The sequence below is a fragment of the Onychomys torridus genome, chromosome 2 (genome assembly GCF_903995425.1).
Source record: "Onychomys torridus chromosome 2, mOncTor1.1, whole genome shotgun sequence".
NCBI classification, from domain to species: domain Eukaryota; kingdom Metazoa; phylum Chordata; class Mammalia; order Rodentia; family Cricetidae; genus Onychomys; species Onychomys torridus.
Window position 1 is genome coordinate 117805312 of NC_050444.1, and position 19374 is coordinate 117824685.

Here is a 19374-nt window from a genome sequence, read left to right on the forward strand (position 1 = left end):
GAGGAAATAAAAAAAATCAGTAGTGAAGGAAAGAACCAACACATTTAGACATAGACTGTCTTCTGCAGACAGTTGGTGAGTTATTAAAACATGGAGAAGGAAATGACATATTGTGAAAGCAAAGTTTCTACTCATGGTCTCATGGGCTCTCTCTTTCAGTTTTCTTTTTTGGAGCCCCAAAGGGAAAACATGCTGTCTTAGGTGTAACTTGCACTGACGGGTCAGGCTGGAGCCCCATCTGGAGGGAGATCCTCAGACTCCCTCTGGGATCCACTGCAATGTCTGCAGAGGTTTGGAAGTGAGGTGTGGAAGCATTAGTACCCATGTTTGCTAGCCCTAGTCTAAACCAACCTAAATCGAGTAGGCCTAAGGTTGACTGGTGAGCAAAATGCAAGCTGAGCATTCACTTTCCAGCTCCCTGAGTGCACAAGGTCTGTACAGCTTTTAGAACCATGTGGTATTTTGTCTCTCCTGGTGTTCAGGGGCCTGGAGCTCTCTTCCCCCACTGATCACTCTGTGTTTTCTACTAAACTCAATGGGGTGCTGAACCTTCTGCCAGAGTGAGGACAGGAAAGGGGGTGGTGTTACCAAGCAGCAGCACATTTGTGGAGTTTGCTCTCTGGCAGGGTAATTTGGGGGCGGAAGGTGGGTGGGCCACCTGGAATCAGCAATCAGCACCAGACTGTCTACAGATCAAAGCTATCTCCCCCAACTCATAATTTTTGGATAAATAACTCCATTATGGATTGATTGTACGTGCCCAAGAACAAGATCAAACTCAAAAAAATGTATCGTACTCTGTAATGCATTAATTCCTCAAGTCTCTGAATTTGCAGGGCTGGGGGAGGAGGGACAAACCTATACTTAACCGCCTCCTTTCCAACTATTCTATGAGCCCTCTTCTTGACTTCACACAAATCCTTCCTTGCTATTTTTGTTTCCTTCTGCCTCCCACAAGTCTCTCAACTAAAGGAAAAAGAACCCATTACCAAGGAGCCCCGGCTGGCGGCTCAGGCACACCTGGACATTTCTCATGCCCTCCTGTCAACTCTGACCTCAACCCTAACAAAGCTAGTACTACTGTTCCCATTGTACAGACTGGAGAACTGAGGTTTAGAGTTAAGTAACTTGGATAGGACACACAGAACTCATGGCCTGTGTTCTTCCTATGTGCGCTTGGTCTTCAAAGGATGAACTGGAGATGTGGTTTGGGAGTAGAACTATCCATCCAATCTACTCCTGTAGCAGAGTGTTTCCCATAATGATGAGGAGGCCAAGATCATATGGGCGAGTAAGGTATGCATGAGTTAGAACAGGAATTTAGCTTTGACTCAATCCAGAGAGAAATCCTTGAAATGCTGCAGAAGTAAATGTGTATAAAAACAAACCTCCTCAGGGCAAGCAATGCAACGAGCCCTGGCTCCCCCAAAGACCAAAGGCAAACAAAGCAACACACAAGAAAGGAAAAGGTCTGTGTTCCAAGGAAGCTATGGAAGCCACAGGTCTCCCTGTGTCTACTGAGCATGGCTAAAGGGACTCCCTGTGTGTGCCCGAAGGAAAGAGATTCCCATAACAGAGACCCTGGGAGGAGGGAGGGAGACAGATCACAGCTTCAGAAAACCAAAGGGAGGAAAGGTGGGTTTGGGGGATGGGGAATGTCAGTGTGGGTCTACTACGAGCAACAATGGTTGTGCTAGCTGGTGAAATAATTTGGAGAACAAGGGGGTTTATTTTCCATGTAGGTGCCAGCCTTCAAGGCAGCTTCTTGTTGAAGGACCACACTTGAAATGATTTAGTAAAGCTTTTAGAACTACTGTAAGAGAAAGTTGTGAACACATTTCCCCAGTTTGATGCTTAGGCTAATTAATTATTGATCTTGGGTCTAAATGACTTTTGAGTATTTGGGCCACCTAAATATCAGTATTAATGATTCTTAAGAATGTGGATAGGAGATGGTGGCACATGCCTTTAATCCCAGCATTTGGGAGGCAGAGGCAGGCAGATCTCTGTGAGTTCAAGGCCAGCCTGGGCTACAGAGTGAGTTCCAGGACAGGCTCCAAAGCTACACACAGAGAAACCCTGTCTCGAAAAACAAAACAAACAAAAACATGCTCTAGGCTCTGCAGATAGTTCTAACGACATTGAGATTGTCTCTGAATGTCATGTGCAGTCTGAGTGTTCATTAGCCATGAACTCATGTGTCTCTCTGAGCGGCCCCATAAGGTAGTATGAAAACTGTGCTTACAAGACGAAGAAGCCAAAGACAGATTTTGGAACCTTCCAAGATGGCTAGTTTCGAGAAGACTCATTTGAACAATTGTGATATTATTGCAATAATTCTGCACACATTTTTCTTTGGTTATCTTAAAGAAAACTACATTCAGTAAAATTCAACTGTATATTGAATTCTGCTTTTGCCATGGTTTGGAAAGGGATTTTCAAGTTCAGTGTTACTTTATTCTTTAAGAACAAAGCATGGGGCTTGAGAGATGGCTTAGCAGTTAAGAGCACTGGCTGCTCTTCCAAAGGATCCGGTTTCAATTCCCAGTACCCATGTGGAGTTACTATCTGTAACTCCAGTTCTAGGGGACCCAACACCCTCACACAGACACATGCATGCAGGCCAAACACCAGTGCGCCCCCCCCCCCCACTCCTTAAAAAGAGACCCAAGCTGTCACCTTGTAAAGGAGGTGTTCATCTGCTCTGACTTTGCAAAGGGCAGATGGAAATGAAAGCGCATTGGCTGTCCCACAGTGTGCTGCTGTCCCACAGGTGTGTTGCACCAGAAATCTGTGTGCACCAGTCCTTCAGCCATGCATTAATTAATTTATGCATTAATAAGCAGCTCCTCATCCCACTAAGGCTGGACAATGGAATGCCAAATGAGATTTGCCCCTGACAGAGGCCTATGAGAGTCAGAATCCAAATCACCCTAGGGCTGAATTATGATCTTGAGATATGCCCTCCATCACAGTCCCAGGGCTCATCTAAAGAGACCTAGGAAGAACCCAGTGGCCAGGCCAGCTAAAATCCAGGCCTTCCTTCTGTTACATTGCAGCCATCTGCTAGTGACCCAAATGCTCAAGCCAAGTATTTAAACAGAAGAACTTCCAGAAGGCGCATGGAAATGAAAGCAGTAGCCTTAGGCACCATGGTAACTACTCCCACCTGTCTCCTCCTCTCAGGGCCTTTGGACACTTAACGTGTCCCAAATACGGCTCTGCCTTTTATGATTTCTAACACTGTAGCTAGGTGGAGGAGGTACATGAGGGCCAGCATGAGGGTATAGTGGGGTGAGTCATCATTGACTAAACAGAAGAGAATGAGATGAGGGTGAGTGTAGAAGTAGAGAGCAGTGACATCCCACTCTGCTCTGTCCTTGGCCTGGTCCCATTCCCTTTTGTTGACTCTCAAGTATTTATTGAACGGCAATGATTCATGAAGCTCTGTGTCAAATGCAGGAGACTTGGGGTGAAGAACAAAATGTGCCATGCACTCCCCTTAAGAAGGGTTGCTTACGCCAATTTTGAGGCAGTTAGTCTTCAACTGTGCATACCTCAACATTTGCCTCAGCTGCAGAGAGCTGAGTTGTTCAAGGTCATGTCTTACCATGGCTCTTAAGAGTATGGATGATATTGTAGTATAGCAGTTTCTCCTGAGCCAAACACATTACCTGGAAGCACCATCCAATCTCCAGAGTTTAGCACAGCTGTTGTTGGATGCACAAAATCATTTCTCTCTCTCTATCCACAGCATCTCACAAGTGTTGAACTCAAGGTCAGTTGGCAAAAGGAGGGACATTATATTTGCACAACCACAATCAAGGATAAAAATCAAAACACATGTTCAACAATGAAATATCCTGCTTGAAGAAGTAGTGAGTATTCCTTTGGCCAGGAGTAGTGGTGTACACGTTAATCCCAGCATTCAGGTCTTTGTGAGTTTGAGGCCAGCCTGGTCTACATAGTGATACACAAGTGAGACCTTATCTCAGATAAATGACCAAAAAGCAATGAAGACAGAGGATTCACTCCTATTGCTAAAAGGATGCATACTGACCACACAAGGTGCCTGAGCAGAATGTTGTTTCTATTCAACTTGACGGCAGCTAACATGCAGCATAGCATCACTGGTCTTTAAAAATGGATGACTAGACATTTTTGAAAGAGAACCTCCTACACCTTTCACATGGTTCCTAATGGACTCCCCCCAACTAATCTGGGACCATGTATGATGCAGTGGCAGAAGCTGCCAATGTCCTTCTGATTATCATTAGTTAATCTATCTTTTAGTAACAACCAGAATTTTACACTGCTACATGTCTTTCCAGAAGACTACATTTCCCAGACTTCCTTGCAGCCAATCTGTCCGAGGAAGCAAATTATTGTTAGGATCTCAGTGGTAGTGATGTGTACTTTCCATTTTCTTTCTCATCCTCCTCAAAGTCTAAATAGGGAAGTGCTTGATGATGCAAGGCAGCAACAGCCCAGGAAGGCAGAGCAAGATGCAGAAAGACTTTTGAGTGACACTCGGGAGTAAGACTCTCTAGCCTTCTGAACTGTCTAGCGGTTTTGATCTTAATGTGGGAGAGAGAAAAAGCCTTTCTATTGTTAAAGCCTTGTTACTTTATCTCTGGTGGAGCACCTCAACCCCAGTGCTCTACCATATACAGATACAAGATCCAAAACAAGCATGGGTGATTTTCATTGCCTGCCTGTTACTGTATTACCAGGAGACTACATCAGGAAAAGAACAGGAATGAATACCTCTCACCTAGGAGTCAATCCCTGTATCTTCCCTGCATCACATACTCTATTTTAATCAAGGGCTAAGATGTTTAACAATACCAATGGATTTTGCTACTCATTAAAACTCTAGTTTTCACCAGATTTCCAAGCAAGACTGCAGGTTAGAAGCTGCTCCTCCATAAACTACCTGAGAAGAGTTGGTGAAGGAGAGAACAGACCCTGTTCCAAACAGAAGAAGGGACTTGGAAATTCACAGAATAGGAGAAGCTTTCAGAGAAGCAGGTACACATGGAATAGGAGCTAAGCTGGGGGACAGCTTCAGTAGCTGTGCTGCCCAGTGGAGGAGAGGAAGCACACGGCTCATTTAAAAGGTGACCCTGGAGAAAAAGAGGCTGGCAGTCCTACCCCCTAGGACAAACCTCAAACCTACTTGCAGGTTTCAGTGAGGTAGTGATTCCAAAACAAAGGTCAGCAGTGGAGAGGGAGCGGAATATCAGGTTGGATGAAGATGCACCAAGTGACTTGGGCACACATCCATTTTGACCAGGTGGTTCCCATGTTGCCTAGATTCTGTGAGCTTTTAGCTAGGTTTCTGGGACCTACACAGAAAGCCCACTTTTCTACATAGTCATCCATTCAATCAGGTGGACTCTTCTCTTCCATTTCCCCATGCTATTTCCAAATAACCACTCAATTCATTATGCCCTACAGAGAAGGGGAGATCAACTTGTTCCTGACATTTAGATAGCTTTTCTTACAATTAAAAAAAAAACAAACAGTGACTCAGTGAGTGGAAGGTGATGAGCAAGAAGTCAGCTGAAGAGAGAGAATGAAGTGAAAGGGGGTGTTTTTACCTCAGGCTTCCATGACTACAAATTGTAGGCCAGTATGTGAGTTTAAAACCTGCATCTTCCATTGAAGGGGAGTCAGAAATGGTATTTCATGCTTTTGTTAAGGTAGCAGGTGAATACATGATGAAAAATTACTGAAAAGTCCATTTGCAATGTGTGGGTTACTATTAGCAATCATTTTAATTGTCACCAACATATGGGATAAATACCATTGTAGACACTACGATTTGCTTTTTTTTTTTTTTTTTTTAAAATTTATCCCAGAAAGGAAAAATTTTACTCTCAGAGGATAAACAATTAAAATTGTTTCAAAAAGTTCAGTTGAGATATTTCCAGAAGCCCCTAGAAAGTGGTTCAGCATTTACTAATGACCGCGTTGATGGGTACTGGTCCCTGGAGAAGCCAAGAGAATCTCATTATGGGGCTTGCATCTATGTTCACAGCTATTCTTAGAAGACAATGTTGGCATTTTTCAAACCCCAGGGAGAAAATACTTGAAATATTAGCACTCAGAGCTCAGCAACTGAAGAAATTCAGTAGCTAGGAATGGGGAACGGGAGCCTGGATCAGGGGAGAAGGCAGAACAGCACAACCAAGGCAAGAGCTGTATGTGAGGATTCTAAATTCCAAGAGTATTTCAAACAATTTGAGGATAGAATATAATGGAGAATCTGAGTTTTAGAAATCTAGTGAGATTTTATTTATTTACTATGACTTTGGAGCATCACAAGGGGAAGTATTTTTAAAAGCAATTTTCTTGGCTTTTGTGTATTTCCATGAAGACAGAAACTGAGATGTGTTTTTAAAACATCACTAGTCACCCTGTGAAATTCATATTCTTTTTAAATTAAGTCTCTTCTGGAAGTAAGGCTGAAAGACTTTTTACTTATTTTTTTCTTTGCTTGATGATTAGAGAATCAAAGAATGCACAATTTCATGCGCTTTTACTAGTTTGGAAGGCACAGGCACTGCAATAGGGAAGGGTAAAAGGGAGTTGTTACTCAGGGGATGCAGAGCTCACCAGATTGGACACATGCGGCTTCTAGCACATGTAGTAGAACATGGCTCTCTGCCCAGCCTCACCAAAGCTTAACATAAGGACTCCACTCACCACGGGCGATGGCGAAAGTGCAATGTTGCCTATTGAAGCCTTCAGCTCATCCACAGTTGCAGCGTTCTTAAGGACGTCCTTAGATTGCAATGGCTTAATCTTGATGTTGAATTTCTTGTGTGATTCTTCTTCCTCTTCGGATTCACTTGAAGAATAAAAGTGCTTTCCTTTGGTAGGTAGAACACAGTTAAAGACACTTTGCTCTTTCTTCTGCTGAGAGGTATTGGTGAGGACAAGACAAGAATGGCTACAGGTAGACACAGCAAAAGTAACTTCAGATGGCAGGACACCAAAGCCAAACAGAATCAAAGGAGGAAAAAGTTAGGGTTATTCACGAACCTGACCACCAACTCTGTGGAGCACTGGTCAAGATCCTACATTTTTTCCTTTCTTTTTCTTTCCTTTCTTTCTTTCTTTCTTTTTTTTGTGTCAGGTGAACTTTGTGTGTCACACCCAGGTCATAGACAGGAACTCATAAACTTGTCCCCAGATACTGGAGGCTACTTTAAGGGACACCTACAAAGAGTCTTAAGTGCTTCAGATTTGGCCAGAGTAAGGAAGGTTGCTTGAGTGTTTAGGGGGAGTTGGATGGTGAAGACAGTAAAGCTCTTTGTCATCCTCTGTAAATGACGCTGCCATGTCGGGGTTCAGCAGGCAAGCCACGGTCACAAGTGTGCAGGCTGTTTTACTGCACATTCCCCTCTACCCTGCTGCTTTCTCTCTTTCTCTTGTCTAGATCAAGGCACCTGCATACACATTAGCCATCAGGCTGTCCCTCTGGGCTAGTTCATCTCTGAGGCCAAGAATAGTAAGTAGCCTTGGTTATTTCACTACCTCTGGGAGACTTGAATTTAGCTTACTGGTTCCTGAGACAATATTTACTAAATTAAAAAAGAAAGGATATAGCCTGGTTCCTCAGGTCTGATGCTGTAGCCCTCTTCATCCAGCTCAGGTGAGTTCTGTAAGACACAAATGCACATACACATATACACATGCACACACACATATGGGTAACAGTAATAATTAAAGAGTAATTGAGAGGGGTTGGGGATTTAGCTCAGTGGTAGAGTGCTTGCCCAGCAAGCACAAGGCCCTGGGTTCAGTCCTCAGCTTCAGAAAATTTAAAAAAAAAATTAAAATAAGAGTAATTGAGAGGAAGTTGGGGGCACATGAGACACTGGAGACTGGAGAGGGAAAGGTAGGCATGATGTAAATACAATACTCCTGTTTCAAATTCTCAAAAAAAAAGATATAAATGCATGTCAAGTGGTTATTTTCCCAAAACCACAAAGACATTGTTTTGCTTGTAGAATCTTCTACTTCAAAATATAGACAAATATCTTGTTTTCAGGGGCTGAGGATTTAGCTTTTGGAAGTGAATGCTAAGCAGTCTTTGTTTAAATCTGTGTTCAAGGATATGGTCCTTTGTTCAAGGACTCCAATATGCTGTCCACAAGAGAGTATCAGGTCTTTCCTACTGCAGGCTGTGCCAAGTAACATGGGTGATTGAAATGCAAACTATTTGACCTCAGAGTCATGTTCTCAGAGGCAAAAATTATAAAGGAAAATAGCACAAGATAGCAATGTTGGGCATTAAAAGTGAGGGGACACCAGCTTAGTTTGTAAGGATAAGGGGGGCTGCTGAAGCCTTTCAGTGCAGATAGAGAGGGTAGGGTGGGGGTGGGATCTCTCCACAGTGGTTAGAAGAGCTTGGGGCGAGATACCATGACAGGAACAGACACTGTGTGACAGGTGGCCCAGGCTGAAGTCACAAGGAGACAGGACTGGGAAATAAGCTCTAAGGTGGGGCTGGTGTCTGGGTAACAGACCACTGGTGACTGTGTGCCAGGGTGGCAGTTTTATCGTGCTAGGGCTGCTGAAATTTCTTACAGTGGAGCATGTTGGGGACAGAAAGGTAAGGTGACTGGAGGAAGGAGAAAGACGGATTCATTGAAAATATGCCTATCAACTCAGGCATGCTTGCTAAGGCTGTGTGTGGCTCCAGTTTTGGTGATGGGCTGGGCTGTACCAAGGACATTTGGAGGTACTGATTGCCAATTCTCGGTGATAGGAGGAAAAAGAAGAGGGAAATTTCAAGAAGAGTCTAACGCTTCTACCCTCCAGTCTGGGGAGCGAGACCGCTGGATGAATCTAATAGCAAAAAGCTTACACTTTTAGGGAAACGTTAGGGAAGATTGAAAGAAAAAAAGACAGTGTGCGCATTGGGGTTCCTATTTTACATCTTAGTTCCCATTATAAAAGTGTGACACAGTCTCATTTAATGACATGAAAACCCCACTGGGCAATAGTGAGCTCAATAACTCAAAAGGAAACTGGGCACAATCAGATGGATGTCAGCATCAGTCTGACGTGGTCCTTGACTCCATGGGTTTTGAGACTGTATCCTCAGCCAAGATGAAGGAAGGACCGTGTGTATTGCCCTGCTAAAGTTGGGATTGGAGGGGCAGCATGAGAGATCTCTGATGCAAAAACAATTTACACATCCTGTATGATTAGAAATCTGAGGGTAGTCCAGGTTGGATGAACTGGCTGCTCTGTTGTGGTTAGTGAAGTGTATGGTAATGGTGCTAAGAATTATGGGGGGGAGTTTAGATCTCAGCTGGGATCTACCTTCCCTCGCTGAGAATCAACTGACTGTTCCGTGACCTGGGAAAAGCTCATACCATATAGCTGTTATCATGTAATCTAGGCTCAGCAGTTACCGTTTTTTGCCTCCACATTCAAAGCTGCTTACAAAGAGAACCACCCAGATTTATTATGAGAAAAAGTATTTTTTGATACAGCTGTGGGCTTGGAATGTACTGCACAGACTGACTATTATGGGTCACATACAGCTACTACTTGGAGGGGCCAGGTCTTGAAGTCAGGTTTGATCGACTCTGGTGCTGTGAACCTCACTACATCCTAAACACAGCAGACATTTCCAAATGAAAGGTAGTTTTACACTTATTTCTGTGTTCTCTTATGTATCTAAGTGCCTCAATTAATTTTAAAGTTGTCCACACAAAAAAGTTCTTATACTTACATATCTTTCCCAATCAATCTCTGCATAAAATCCATTTGGAGCTCCATTGCTTTTTTTCTGTAATAAATTTGAAAATAAATTTAGAAGGGGAACATTTGAATGGAAAAAACCCCAGCAGGATGGGACAAAAAACACTCAAGTCTTAGCTGTACTTAGCTATCAAATCCAGTAATGGAAAGACAGATCAGAGCATCCTACAGTAAAGAGTACATTGGTGTAACTGGGCAGGAAATATGGTTGCCATGGTACTGAATGAAAAGCCTACATCCATATTTCACAAGCCTGTATACCAAGCCTAGTGGAATTCACAGCTAGCTGTTCAAATTTTACTCAATTACTAATGAACTTGTTGGGTTTACATTATGATTTAATTCTCTATATCTTGAGGATTAAAATCATACATATGGATTTTAAATGGAAACCTTTGACCTCTGTGCTGCTGACATACAAATAATTCCAATATACCCAGAGTGTTCAGCTGAATCATTAATTGCTTAAATTATGTTTTACTACTGACTCAATTGATAAAATACAAACGGAATCAGCTTTCGATCAGTTCATTAATCTTCTAGTCATTAAAACTCATTTGCTATTCTTTCCAAGTGGCTCTTCTTATCAAATTATTAAAATAGAATTTGAAGATTAATGATGGCTTTCTCTTTTCATGTGTCCTGTGCCTCCACTAAGCACACACCATTGAAAGAAGATAGTAAACAAGCATGGCTCTGTGTCTTCCTTATCTAAGTTTTATTTGGGCTCACAGCAGAATTGTGACATATGAGCATAAGTACTTGACCAAGTATGTGGCACCCTCCAGGAGGAAAGTAATAAGCTTCTCTAATTATTTTTGGACAAAAACACTAATAAGGTTAGTGATGAAAGGTCCATTCAACAACATTCTTGCACTTAGCACACAGAGTGACACTAAGTCATTGAGCAACAGCAGACTTTGGAACAACACATATGGTGATACATGGGGTGTGAGGACAAGGGCCTTTCATTTTGGAATCTCAAGTAAGGCCTCTTGTACTATAGTGTAGCTGGCAACCATCCAAGTTGACAAATAGGAGGAAGCTTTTGGCATATGCACAGAGGATTTATAGAAAACCCCAAAGAGCCATCATTACCCACTACTGCTTACTGAATGTTGCCTGGGGTTCTAAGAGCAAGCTATGGCTCAGTAAGGGGTATACTTCACAGGGTATAGTGATATGCTACAGACTATCACTGCATGAGAGTTCACCAAGCCTCACACTCAGGAACATGGGGTCTATGATGAACACCCTCTTCCCTGTTCCTTACAAAGCTTACTTATATGCAGTCTTCCCATAGAACTGCCTTCGTGAGGTTTGAGCTCCAGGGGCAGTTTGCCCAATCTGTCAAATGTCTTTAAAACCTGTTGTGTTAGCTCTGCCTGTGTGCATTATAAGGCTACTGTTGAGAACATGGTCAACAATGTGTCAGTACTCTCTCCTGGAAACAGGTCTGCCTCCTATTTTATATATATAGTTTCTGCATTATCAGTCTGTCTGTATATGCTTTTACTGAAGATGCCTCAATTCCTTAGAAAGCATATGTAACAAGCAAGTTCAACAGGAACTATGACTTCTAATAAGAGGGAATTAAATGAACTAACTGACTCCAGAGACACAAACCCGTGGATACTTCCATTGGTGTAACACTGCCATCAATCTGTTTTCTAGTTTCTAAATGATTCCTTCATACAAAGGATTGCTACTATAAACTCAGTGAAATCAGGTAAATTAATGAATCCACAGTTTGTCTCATTCTACAGCTTTCCTTTCTGCTAATATTCTCTGTGATTAAAACTCCTCAAATTGAAGATATTCTACATGTTCAGATAAATTATACATATACATATGTATATCTGTGTATAGATGTATTTTTTTCCTTGACAACATATATCCAACACTTGCATAAAGAATTTACTAAATTTCTAGAATTGGGCCTGCTAAATGTTTCCTTGTTTCTGTGGAAACTAATGGAAGACTGAAACAAAGACAAAGAAAACCTTAAGGGATTTTGTTTGTTTGTTTGTCTTATGACAAGCATTTTAAAAACAAGCACTTAATTCAAACAACAGACTGTAACAATACATTCTTTTTGTCAGATATTCAGCACTACACACACATACATACATAGACTCTGACATACACAGACACACACACACACAGACTCTGACATACATAGACACAGACACACACACACAGACACACACACACAGACACACACACACACACACAGACACACACACACACACACACACACACACACACACACACACACACACACGCGCACGCATAGATGTGCGTGTGCCCACGTAGCTTTATTAGAGGAATTAGCAACTTGTTCTCACTTGTGGTCATTTACTCTAACGGATATTTTTGTTTGACAAGTGAACATTCCCAAGCTAAAGGTAAGGCAGGTTTTAACTGGGATTCTTCTGGCTAAGCACAAGGAAAAGTAGTTATTGTTTTTAAACATGGAACAAGGCACAGCTCATAGCTGGTGGCTGTATCAGTTTTCAACTGGAGACTTCAGAGCAGGGAGTGATGTGGTGTAGAAACATCACCCGATAGCTGGACCTAAGGCTTAAGGGAGCACCAGCTTTTGCCAACACCTAAACAGTGACTTTTTTTCCTTTTGGAATCTGAGCAATATCCCCCCCTCTTTTTTTTTTTTTTTTAGACAGGGTTTCTCTATGTAGTTTTGGTGCCTGTCCTGGATCTTGCTTTGTAGCCCAGGCTGGCCTGGAACTCACAGAGATCTGCCTGCCTCTACCTCCCAAGTGCTGGGATTAAAGGCATGCTCCACCACTGCCTGGCCTGAGTAAAATACTTTTTTTTTCCTGTTGTTTCTCTTTTCTAAAATTTGACACCTATACAGTATATATATATATATATATTTGTTTTGTTTTTCTGTGTAGCCTTGAACCTTTCCTGGGACTGACTCACTTGGTAGCACAGGCTGGCCTTGAACTCACAGAGATCCACCTGGCTCTGCCTCCCGAGTGCTGGGTTTAAAAGCGCGTGCCTCCACTGCCTGGCTAATTTTTGTAACCCGAGTTTCTGTTTTTGAAGATGACTGACACTCATGGAGATACTCATCTTGTTTTAATAGGCATTTTACTTTGGTTTTCTTATCACCTATTTACAGATGCTGTGGCTAGATCAGTGGTTCTAAACCTGTGGGTCACAACCCATTTGGAGGGAGTTGGAAGATACTTTCACATTTCACAGGGGCCACATATCAGATATCCTGCATATCAGAGATTTACATTACGCTTCATAATAGTAGCAAAATTACAGTTATGAAGTAACAACAGTGATTTTTTGGTTTGGGGGCTTCACCACAACACGAGGAACCGTATTAAAGCGTTGCAGTGCTAGGAAGGCTGAGAAGCCCAAAGCTAGATCAGTAACTATAGTGATGCTTTTTTCTCAATTGCACATTCAACAAGGTTTCCCCTGTGAATGCTCCCGTTTTTGGTGAGGTCAGCTTACAACTACACAACAATCTTAAAAGTATGTGATGTACTGTCAAAATATTATCTTCTCCTAAGTAGATTTAAATTACTCTGTCAACAATCTTATAAGATGACACTGGCCACTAGAACACCCTGTAAAGATGAAAATACTCTTTGTGTTGTTCTGGATGAAGACACTGAATAGGAGTAGCTATACGGTATTTGAAACCAAGTGTGACCAAGGGGCTGAATTTTAATTAAATAGTTTTCTAGAGCTACATAGCTGTAATTAATACACAGTCTGGCCCAGAATTAACATCCTTGACTCTAGATTTCTTGGTCAAGATCACTGGTTTCCACAAAGCAGGGTCCTGCCAAACTCCTGGTATTATTGCTATAGATGGAGTTTATTTTACCAAGAGCAATCCAACTCAAATTGCATGTTGATATTTTTATTATAGTCAAAGTTACCTTTACAGACAGCAGATTCTTTTTAAAAACCTGAAAAATGGAAATTTATGTTCTTTGTCTAAGACAAAAGATAATGCAAGTCTTTAGGCTTGATCATTCTTTAAAAGAATAGCTAGATATCAGCACATGAGGTCTGTATGGTTGATTTAAAACCTGAATCCGGGCAGTGAGGAAGTAATTTGGAGTTACCTTGTTGAATAAATAGTGCTGTCATGCTTTCCAGATTTGAGGTGGGGATTTTACTCACTGTTTCTACAACCCCTCGGAAATTTTAAACTAAAATCTGTTTCCTTACCGAAACTTTCTTTCCTCCTTCACGCGCACACTCTGCTTTGCTATGGTAGGGTGGCTCGTGTGGGCTGGGCTGCTGGAATTGATTGTGTTCATGTAGAAAAAAGTTGTTAAAGGATCTGTTTGTTCTTCAAGACACATATAAAGAATCACATGGAGTCAGCAAACATATCACAATAGAGACAACCTCTAGACCAAATTGTGCAGCCTACCAATCGTGGCAGGGATCGTAAGCAAAGAGCGGACTTTGGGGCCCATAATGAGGCTCTATTCAGCAGGCCAGTTTGACTAAGCCAAGAGAGAAAGGGAGAAGGTGGAAGATGAGCTGGGGCACCAGGGGCCATTTGGATCCTTATTCAGATGGCACTTAGCCTATAAATAGAGAACAGACACCAAGACAATACAGAAAAGAACTGGGAAACTTCTGATTGCATTTCTAATCTACAAATCAAAAGCATAGCTCTTTTCCTCTTATTGGAGCCTTCCAAAAGGCCAACAGGGCACAGAGGACAGCTCCAGACCTGCGCCCTTTCCTGTCTGCATGTTTAGAGACAAGCAGAACAGTTCTCATAGCCAGGGACTCTGACCCTGGTACCCCAGTGTATTTGTGGAGAATTGGAACTGCTTAGGGAAAGTTCAAGTCTACTGTGCACCAATTAGAGTTTGTCTCTGGGTTAGAATGTGTTGTCACCACACACAGCTACCTGAGGTCTAGACATTGTGACAAACAGCTCTGCCAGTGATGGATGGGTACACACTCAGCCGGTGAGCAGCAGGACCCAGCCACCTTCACACCATGCAGCCTCATCAGTGATGGGCTCCATCAGGCGCTGAGAAACTGAAATGAAGTCTGGTTCCATTGAAGCTCAGGCATGGGCTTTTTGGGTACTGACTCCTTTATAAACACTAGCTGAGAACACCTGTGGCTGGTAGAACCGTATTAGTGGAAGTGCAAACACCAACCCCACGCCTTAAGACACCAGCCAACGCTCTAGAAGCTGGCTCAACCATATCAAAATGGTTTCAGTCCATGATGCAAGATCTTAAAAACTCATTTTGAGTTTAGAAAAAATTCAGGCTGAGATTTCTACATACCAATAACAGAGATAGTCCCTCTAGCCCACAGCATTGTGTCTCAGAATTTGGTGGCCAAGCGTTTGGGAGAAATTTGAATGTTTTCCAATAGAATTTGTAGCTAACTTATTATAATTTCCAATTATCCATGACTGTATGTCCACCCCCCCCCCTTTTTTTTTAGAGAAAATGCATTTGTTTTTGAATGTGGTCTTTTCCAGAATAGGTCTTGTGTTTTTTTCTGGAAGAAATGAAAAGAAATAATTCCTCTTTCTTATGAACATGTTGAGAGCACACACTGCTAAAAATTGACTGTACAGGACTTGGGATGGTGCGAGGAAGGCTCAGGGAGACCCGCATGGCAGTGGCCCATGCCCGCAGCACACATTTGTGGTCATTTTCAACATTAGGTACCATGGTACATAGTCCAGCAGATGTTTAAACTGGGGCTCCTCAGAAGAGCAGAGACCAGAGAGGAAGCAATGGGGCCTCAGAGACAATGAGCAGGGTGTTGGAAAAAGAAAAAAAACAAAACAAAACAAAACAACAAGACTGAGAGAATGAGAAAAGCTAGGAGTAGCAATCCAGTGAGGGCAGAGGAGACGACAGAGCCTGGCCAAGGTGTGGACAGAAAGACAGAAGGACCCAGCGAGAGGACCAAGCCAGAAGCAAAGAGAGGACACAGAAGCAGGAAGTACCTGAGACAGAGTTAAGGAGAGGGCTCTGAGCCAGAAGCAAGAGGTGAGGAGAAGCTGAGTCTTCTGGGCCTTTTTTTTCCCCTGCTGAATAGAGCCTTGATTATAGAGGTCCCCAAAGTCTGATCAATTTCATTCTATTTTTTAAAAACATTTCATAGCAAGAATCACATGAATGCAAAAGGCACCCCAAAGCTGAAAACTCTTAAGTCAAATGCAGGAGAAAAACTCCTGCTATGGCTGCAATTAGCACCCCATTAGATAGAATATTATAAGTAGTTTTTCGAAAAATATATTTTTAACCGCTGGATTTATTTTAGTTCTCGCTTTGGCCCAGGGAGCTTAATGTGTGTCCATTTCCCCCTCAATAACAGCTGTTCTTTGGAACCTTCTGAATAGGCAGCTGATTAGATGGGAAGGAAGTCATTTTAGAAGCCAGGGCAGACTCCAATGGGGATCGTTCTAAGCTGGCATAGCCCAGACCTCTTTAAAAACCAAGAAATCTGGTGGCCAGCTTGGAGTCACTTCCTGCTAAATTGAAACCTGGTGGATGCATTTTTCTCTTTCAGGCTGTAAATTCAGGCACAAGTAGTTTCAAGACCACTCCCTATTTCTGAATTTAATATAGAAAATGTATTTGCAGCCCAGTTACTCAAGGGGAAAGTTTCCTTCAGTTTTATTGGGAAGCAGCTCCTTTATGACTGTGGCGCTGCTCGAGGAGAACATTTGCCCATACCGAGTTTTACGTCACTGAACTGGAGATGAAAAAGCAGTTGACGGGAGCACCCCTTGTACAAGCTGTCTGGCTTTTGATCTGCCATCTCTGCGGCTAGTCTGCTTGTGTGCTCTGGGACTGGGTTTTATGTGAGCGCAATATATAAAGTCTAACTTGTCGAAGACCATATTTATATCTCATGTACATTTACTGGAGAGAATTAAAATAGTTGGGCTTTTGAAAAGTCTTGCAAGGGAGAGGAAAGGAGGGAGGGAAGAGGAAGAGGAGGCTGAGGAGGAGGAGGAGGAGGGAGAAACTATCCTTTAGGAAATTTAAATAGCATATATTGAGATGCAAACCCAACTAAAAATGGGTCATTTAAATACTTACCATCCCATCTCGATCAGGTGAGCCTCTGTAACAGAAAAGAAATGATAGCTGTTATGAAAACAAATCACTCCTGCTGCAGTGACTGAAGAACCACAGAAAGAACTGCTAGCCATTATCTTCAGCTGCCCTGTGTTCTCTTGGCAGTAAACCCGGCAAAGGACACGAAAGCTACCAGCTGAGCAGCATCTGAGTGTGGGGTAGATGCATGTGTGTCAGGCAGGGAAATTCTCATCAAGAACTGAAGTCCAAAGGCACAAACTGGCAGTGCTAGACCATGATCCACATAGTTCATAAGAGTCTGGTCCATTCTTTTTAAAAGATTTATTCTTATTTTAAATTATGTGTGTATGTGCATGTCTGTGTATGGGCATGTGCCAGTGTGAATGTAGGTGCCCCTAGAGGCCAGAGAGTATGTCAGATCCCCTGGAGTTGGAGTTACAGACAGTTGTGAGCCAGCTGACATTAGTGCTGGGAACTGAATTTGAGTCCTCTTCGAGGGCAAACTCAACTCTGAACTGCTGAGCCATCTTTCTAGTCCCCTGCGCCCATTCTTCTGGCTCCACTTAAAGGATCAGTCGTAAAGCATGCATACAGACAATGTATACTCCTTTAGCTATCCCCTGTGAGTGATCCTGAATTGTCTTTTATGAGGTAAAGGGTTTTTGGATTTTTGGGTTTTTTTGTTGTTGTTGTTTTTTGTTTTTGTTTTTTTTTCCTGGTAGTTTTCAACCAGTTTGAGAATCTGTACCTGCTTCCGTATTTCTGTATTTACATCTTTCAATGATAGGACAGGAGATGGAGGTTGGAATTGTGTTAAGTGGCGCCCCCTGCTGAATCCCAGGGTAGCAGTTCTGTGGTGGTGCCAGGCTGTGATGCTCAGCAAACCAGGGCTTCTGAGTAAGATGCATCTGGAAGTTCAGACCTCACAATTACTAAGTTCTATCACTTTGAACTCACGATCTAACTTGATAGCACAAAGAATGAACAGATACTAGTCCCTAACAGCTGCTAAGAATTCGAAACTGTTGATTTTAATTTCGTTTCTCGTCCACTGACGTTTCTTCACTGGGAACACAAACGGCCTACTTGCAGCTACACTGTGCGGTCGAACAGTGTAAGCAAATTACTTTTGTTGCAGCAGAAAACTGGACTGGCTAAGTGAGGGAAGGGCTGGTGGTTTGGATGAGACGTTTCCACATAGTCTAGAGTGTTTGAATACTTTGTGGAGCTGTTGGGGTAGGTTTAGGAGGCGTGGTCTTGCTGAAGGAAGTACGTCACCGTGGGCAAGGTTTTGAAGTTTACACCATCCCCAGTGCTCTCTCATTTCGTGCTTTTGGTTCAAGATGTAAACCCAGCTTCCTGACCCTGCCACCTTTGCTCTGCCATCACGGACACTAGCTCTTTGAAACCATAAGCTCTTTTGTACGTTGCCTTGGTCACGGCAATTTTGGGACGTCACTAATACAGAGGGGATAGCCAGAGGGTAGCCACTGTTATGTGGGAAAAAAGTTTTAATTCACAGTCAGGAACTTAAAAGTTACACAGTTAGCAAAGACTGGAATATTGGCTCTTGTTCTGTTTGAAATATTTATTTTTATTTTTGTGTATGGGCATTCGGTTCCATGTACATCTGTGCACCCTGTGTACGCCTGGTGCCTGTGGAAGCCAGATGAGGTTTTTGAATCCCTTGGAGCCCGACTTACAGATGGTTGTGAATCTCCATGTGGGTGCTGGGAGTTGAACCCAGGTCCTCTGAAAAAACAGCCAGTGCTCTTATCCATTGAGCCATCCCTCCTTTTCTGGCCAGCCAAGTTGATGTCATTTATATTGAAGTCATTACTGAGCGATGTGAAGAAATTCCTGTAAGGCTGTTGGTTATTTTTCTGTTTTTTTTTTTTTTTTTTTTTTTTTTTTGTATTAGTAAGTGTTCTTTTCTTTCTTCCCATTGTGGTTAGGGGCTTGTTGGTTTACTGTGTGATCCTGATGGATTCTCTCCTCTCTCTCTTTCTATCATAAACTTTACTCTTTCCTGTGCCCCTGCCGGGACTACTTTTTCTCACCCTTCGTATCACAGTCTTTTGAGCATCTTCTTTGGTGCTGGTGTGGATGTCATGAATTGCCTTAGTGGTGCTTGTCTTCAAATGCCTTTACTTCCCTACCACTTTCAAAATAATGCTTTGCTAGATATAGCAGTCTCATTGGCAGTTATTTACTTTTAGGGTTTGAAACTATCATTCCATGCTTTTCTGGTTTTTAAAGGGTCACCAATGAGAGACCTGGTGTTAATTTGTTGTGTTTGCCTTGTGAGGGTTAGTGGGGGTCTTTTTTGGTGTTTTTTTTTTTCTCTCACAACATTTAGTGTGTGTGTGTGTGTGTGTGTGTGTGTGTGTGTGTGTGTGTGCAGGCATTTTTGTATTTTGGACATCTTGACAAGATCCATTCTGCAAAGTTTCTTTTCTAGTCATGTCCTCATATTCTACATTCCTCATGTTCA

The 19374-nt window shown here is 42.5% G+C and overlaps 1 protein-coding gene across 29 annotated transcripts in view; it reads right to left on the reverse strand.

The window, feature by feature from the left end:
* Nucleotides 1-19374, reverse strand: part of Sgip1 (SH3GL interacting endocytic adaptor 1) — a 186434-nt gene that overhangs the window by 74448 nt on the left and 92612 nt on the right. For 7 of the 29 annotated variants that reach the window (XM_036178298.1, XM_036178299.1, XM_036178304.1 and 4 more), the window contains 6 exons: nt 16881-16905; nt 15779-15862; nt 14011-14082; nt 9758-9814; nt 7616-7670; nt 6712-6887 (listed from right to left, as the gene is read on the reverse strand). In XM_036178298.1, coding sequence (XP_036034191.1) covers nt 6712-6887; nt 7616-7670; nt 9758-9814; nt 14011-14082; nt 15779-15862; nt 16881-16905 — 469 coding nt within the window. The remainder of the gene's footprint in view (nt 1-6711; nt 6888-7615; nt 7671-9757; nt 9815-14010; nt 14083-15778; nt 15863-16880; nt 16906-19374) is intronic. The other 22 variants (XM_036178327.1, XM_036178312.1, XM_036178322.1 and 19 more) reach the window with 6 other exon arrangements.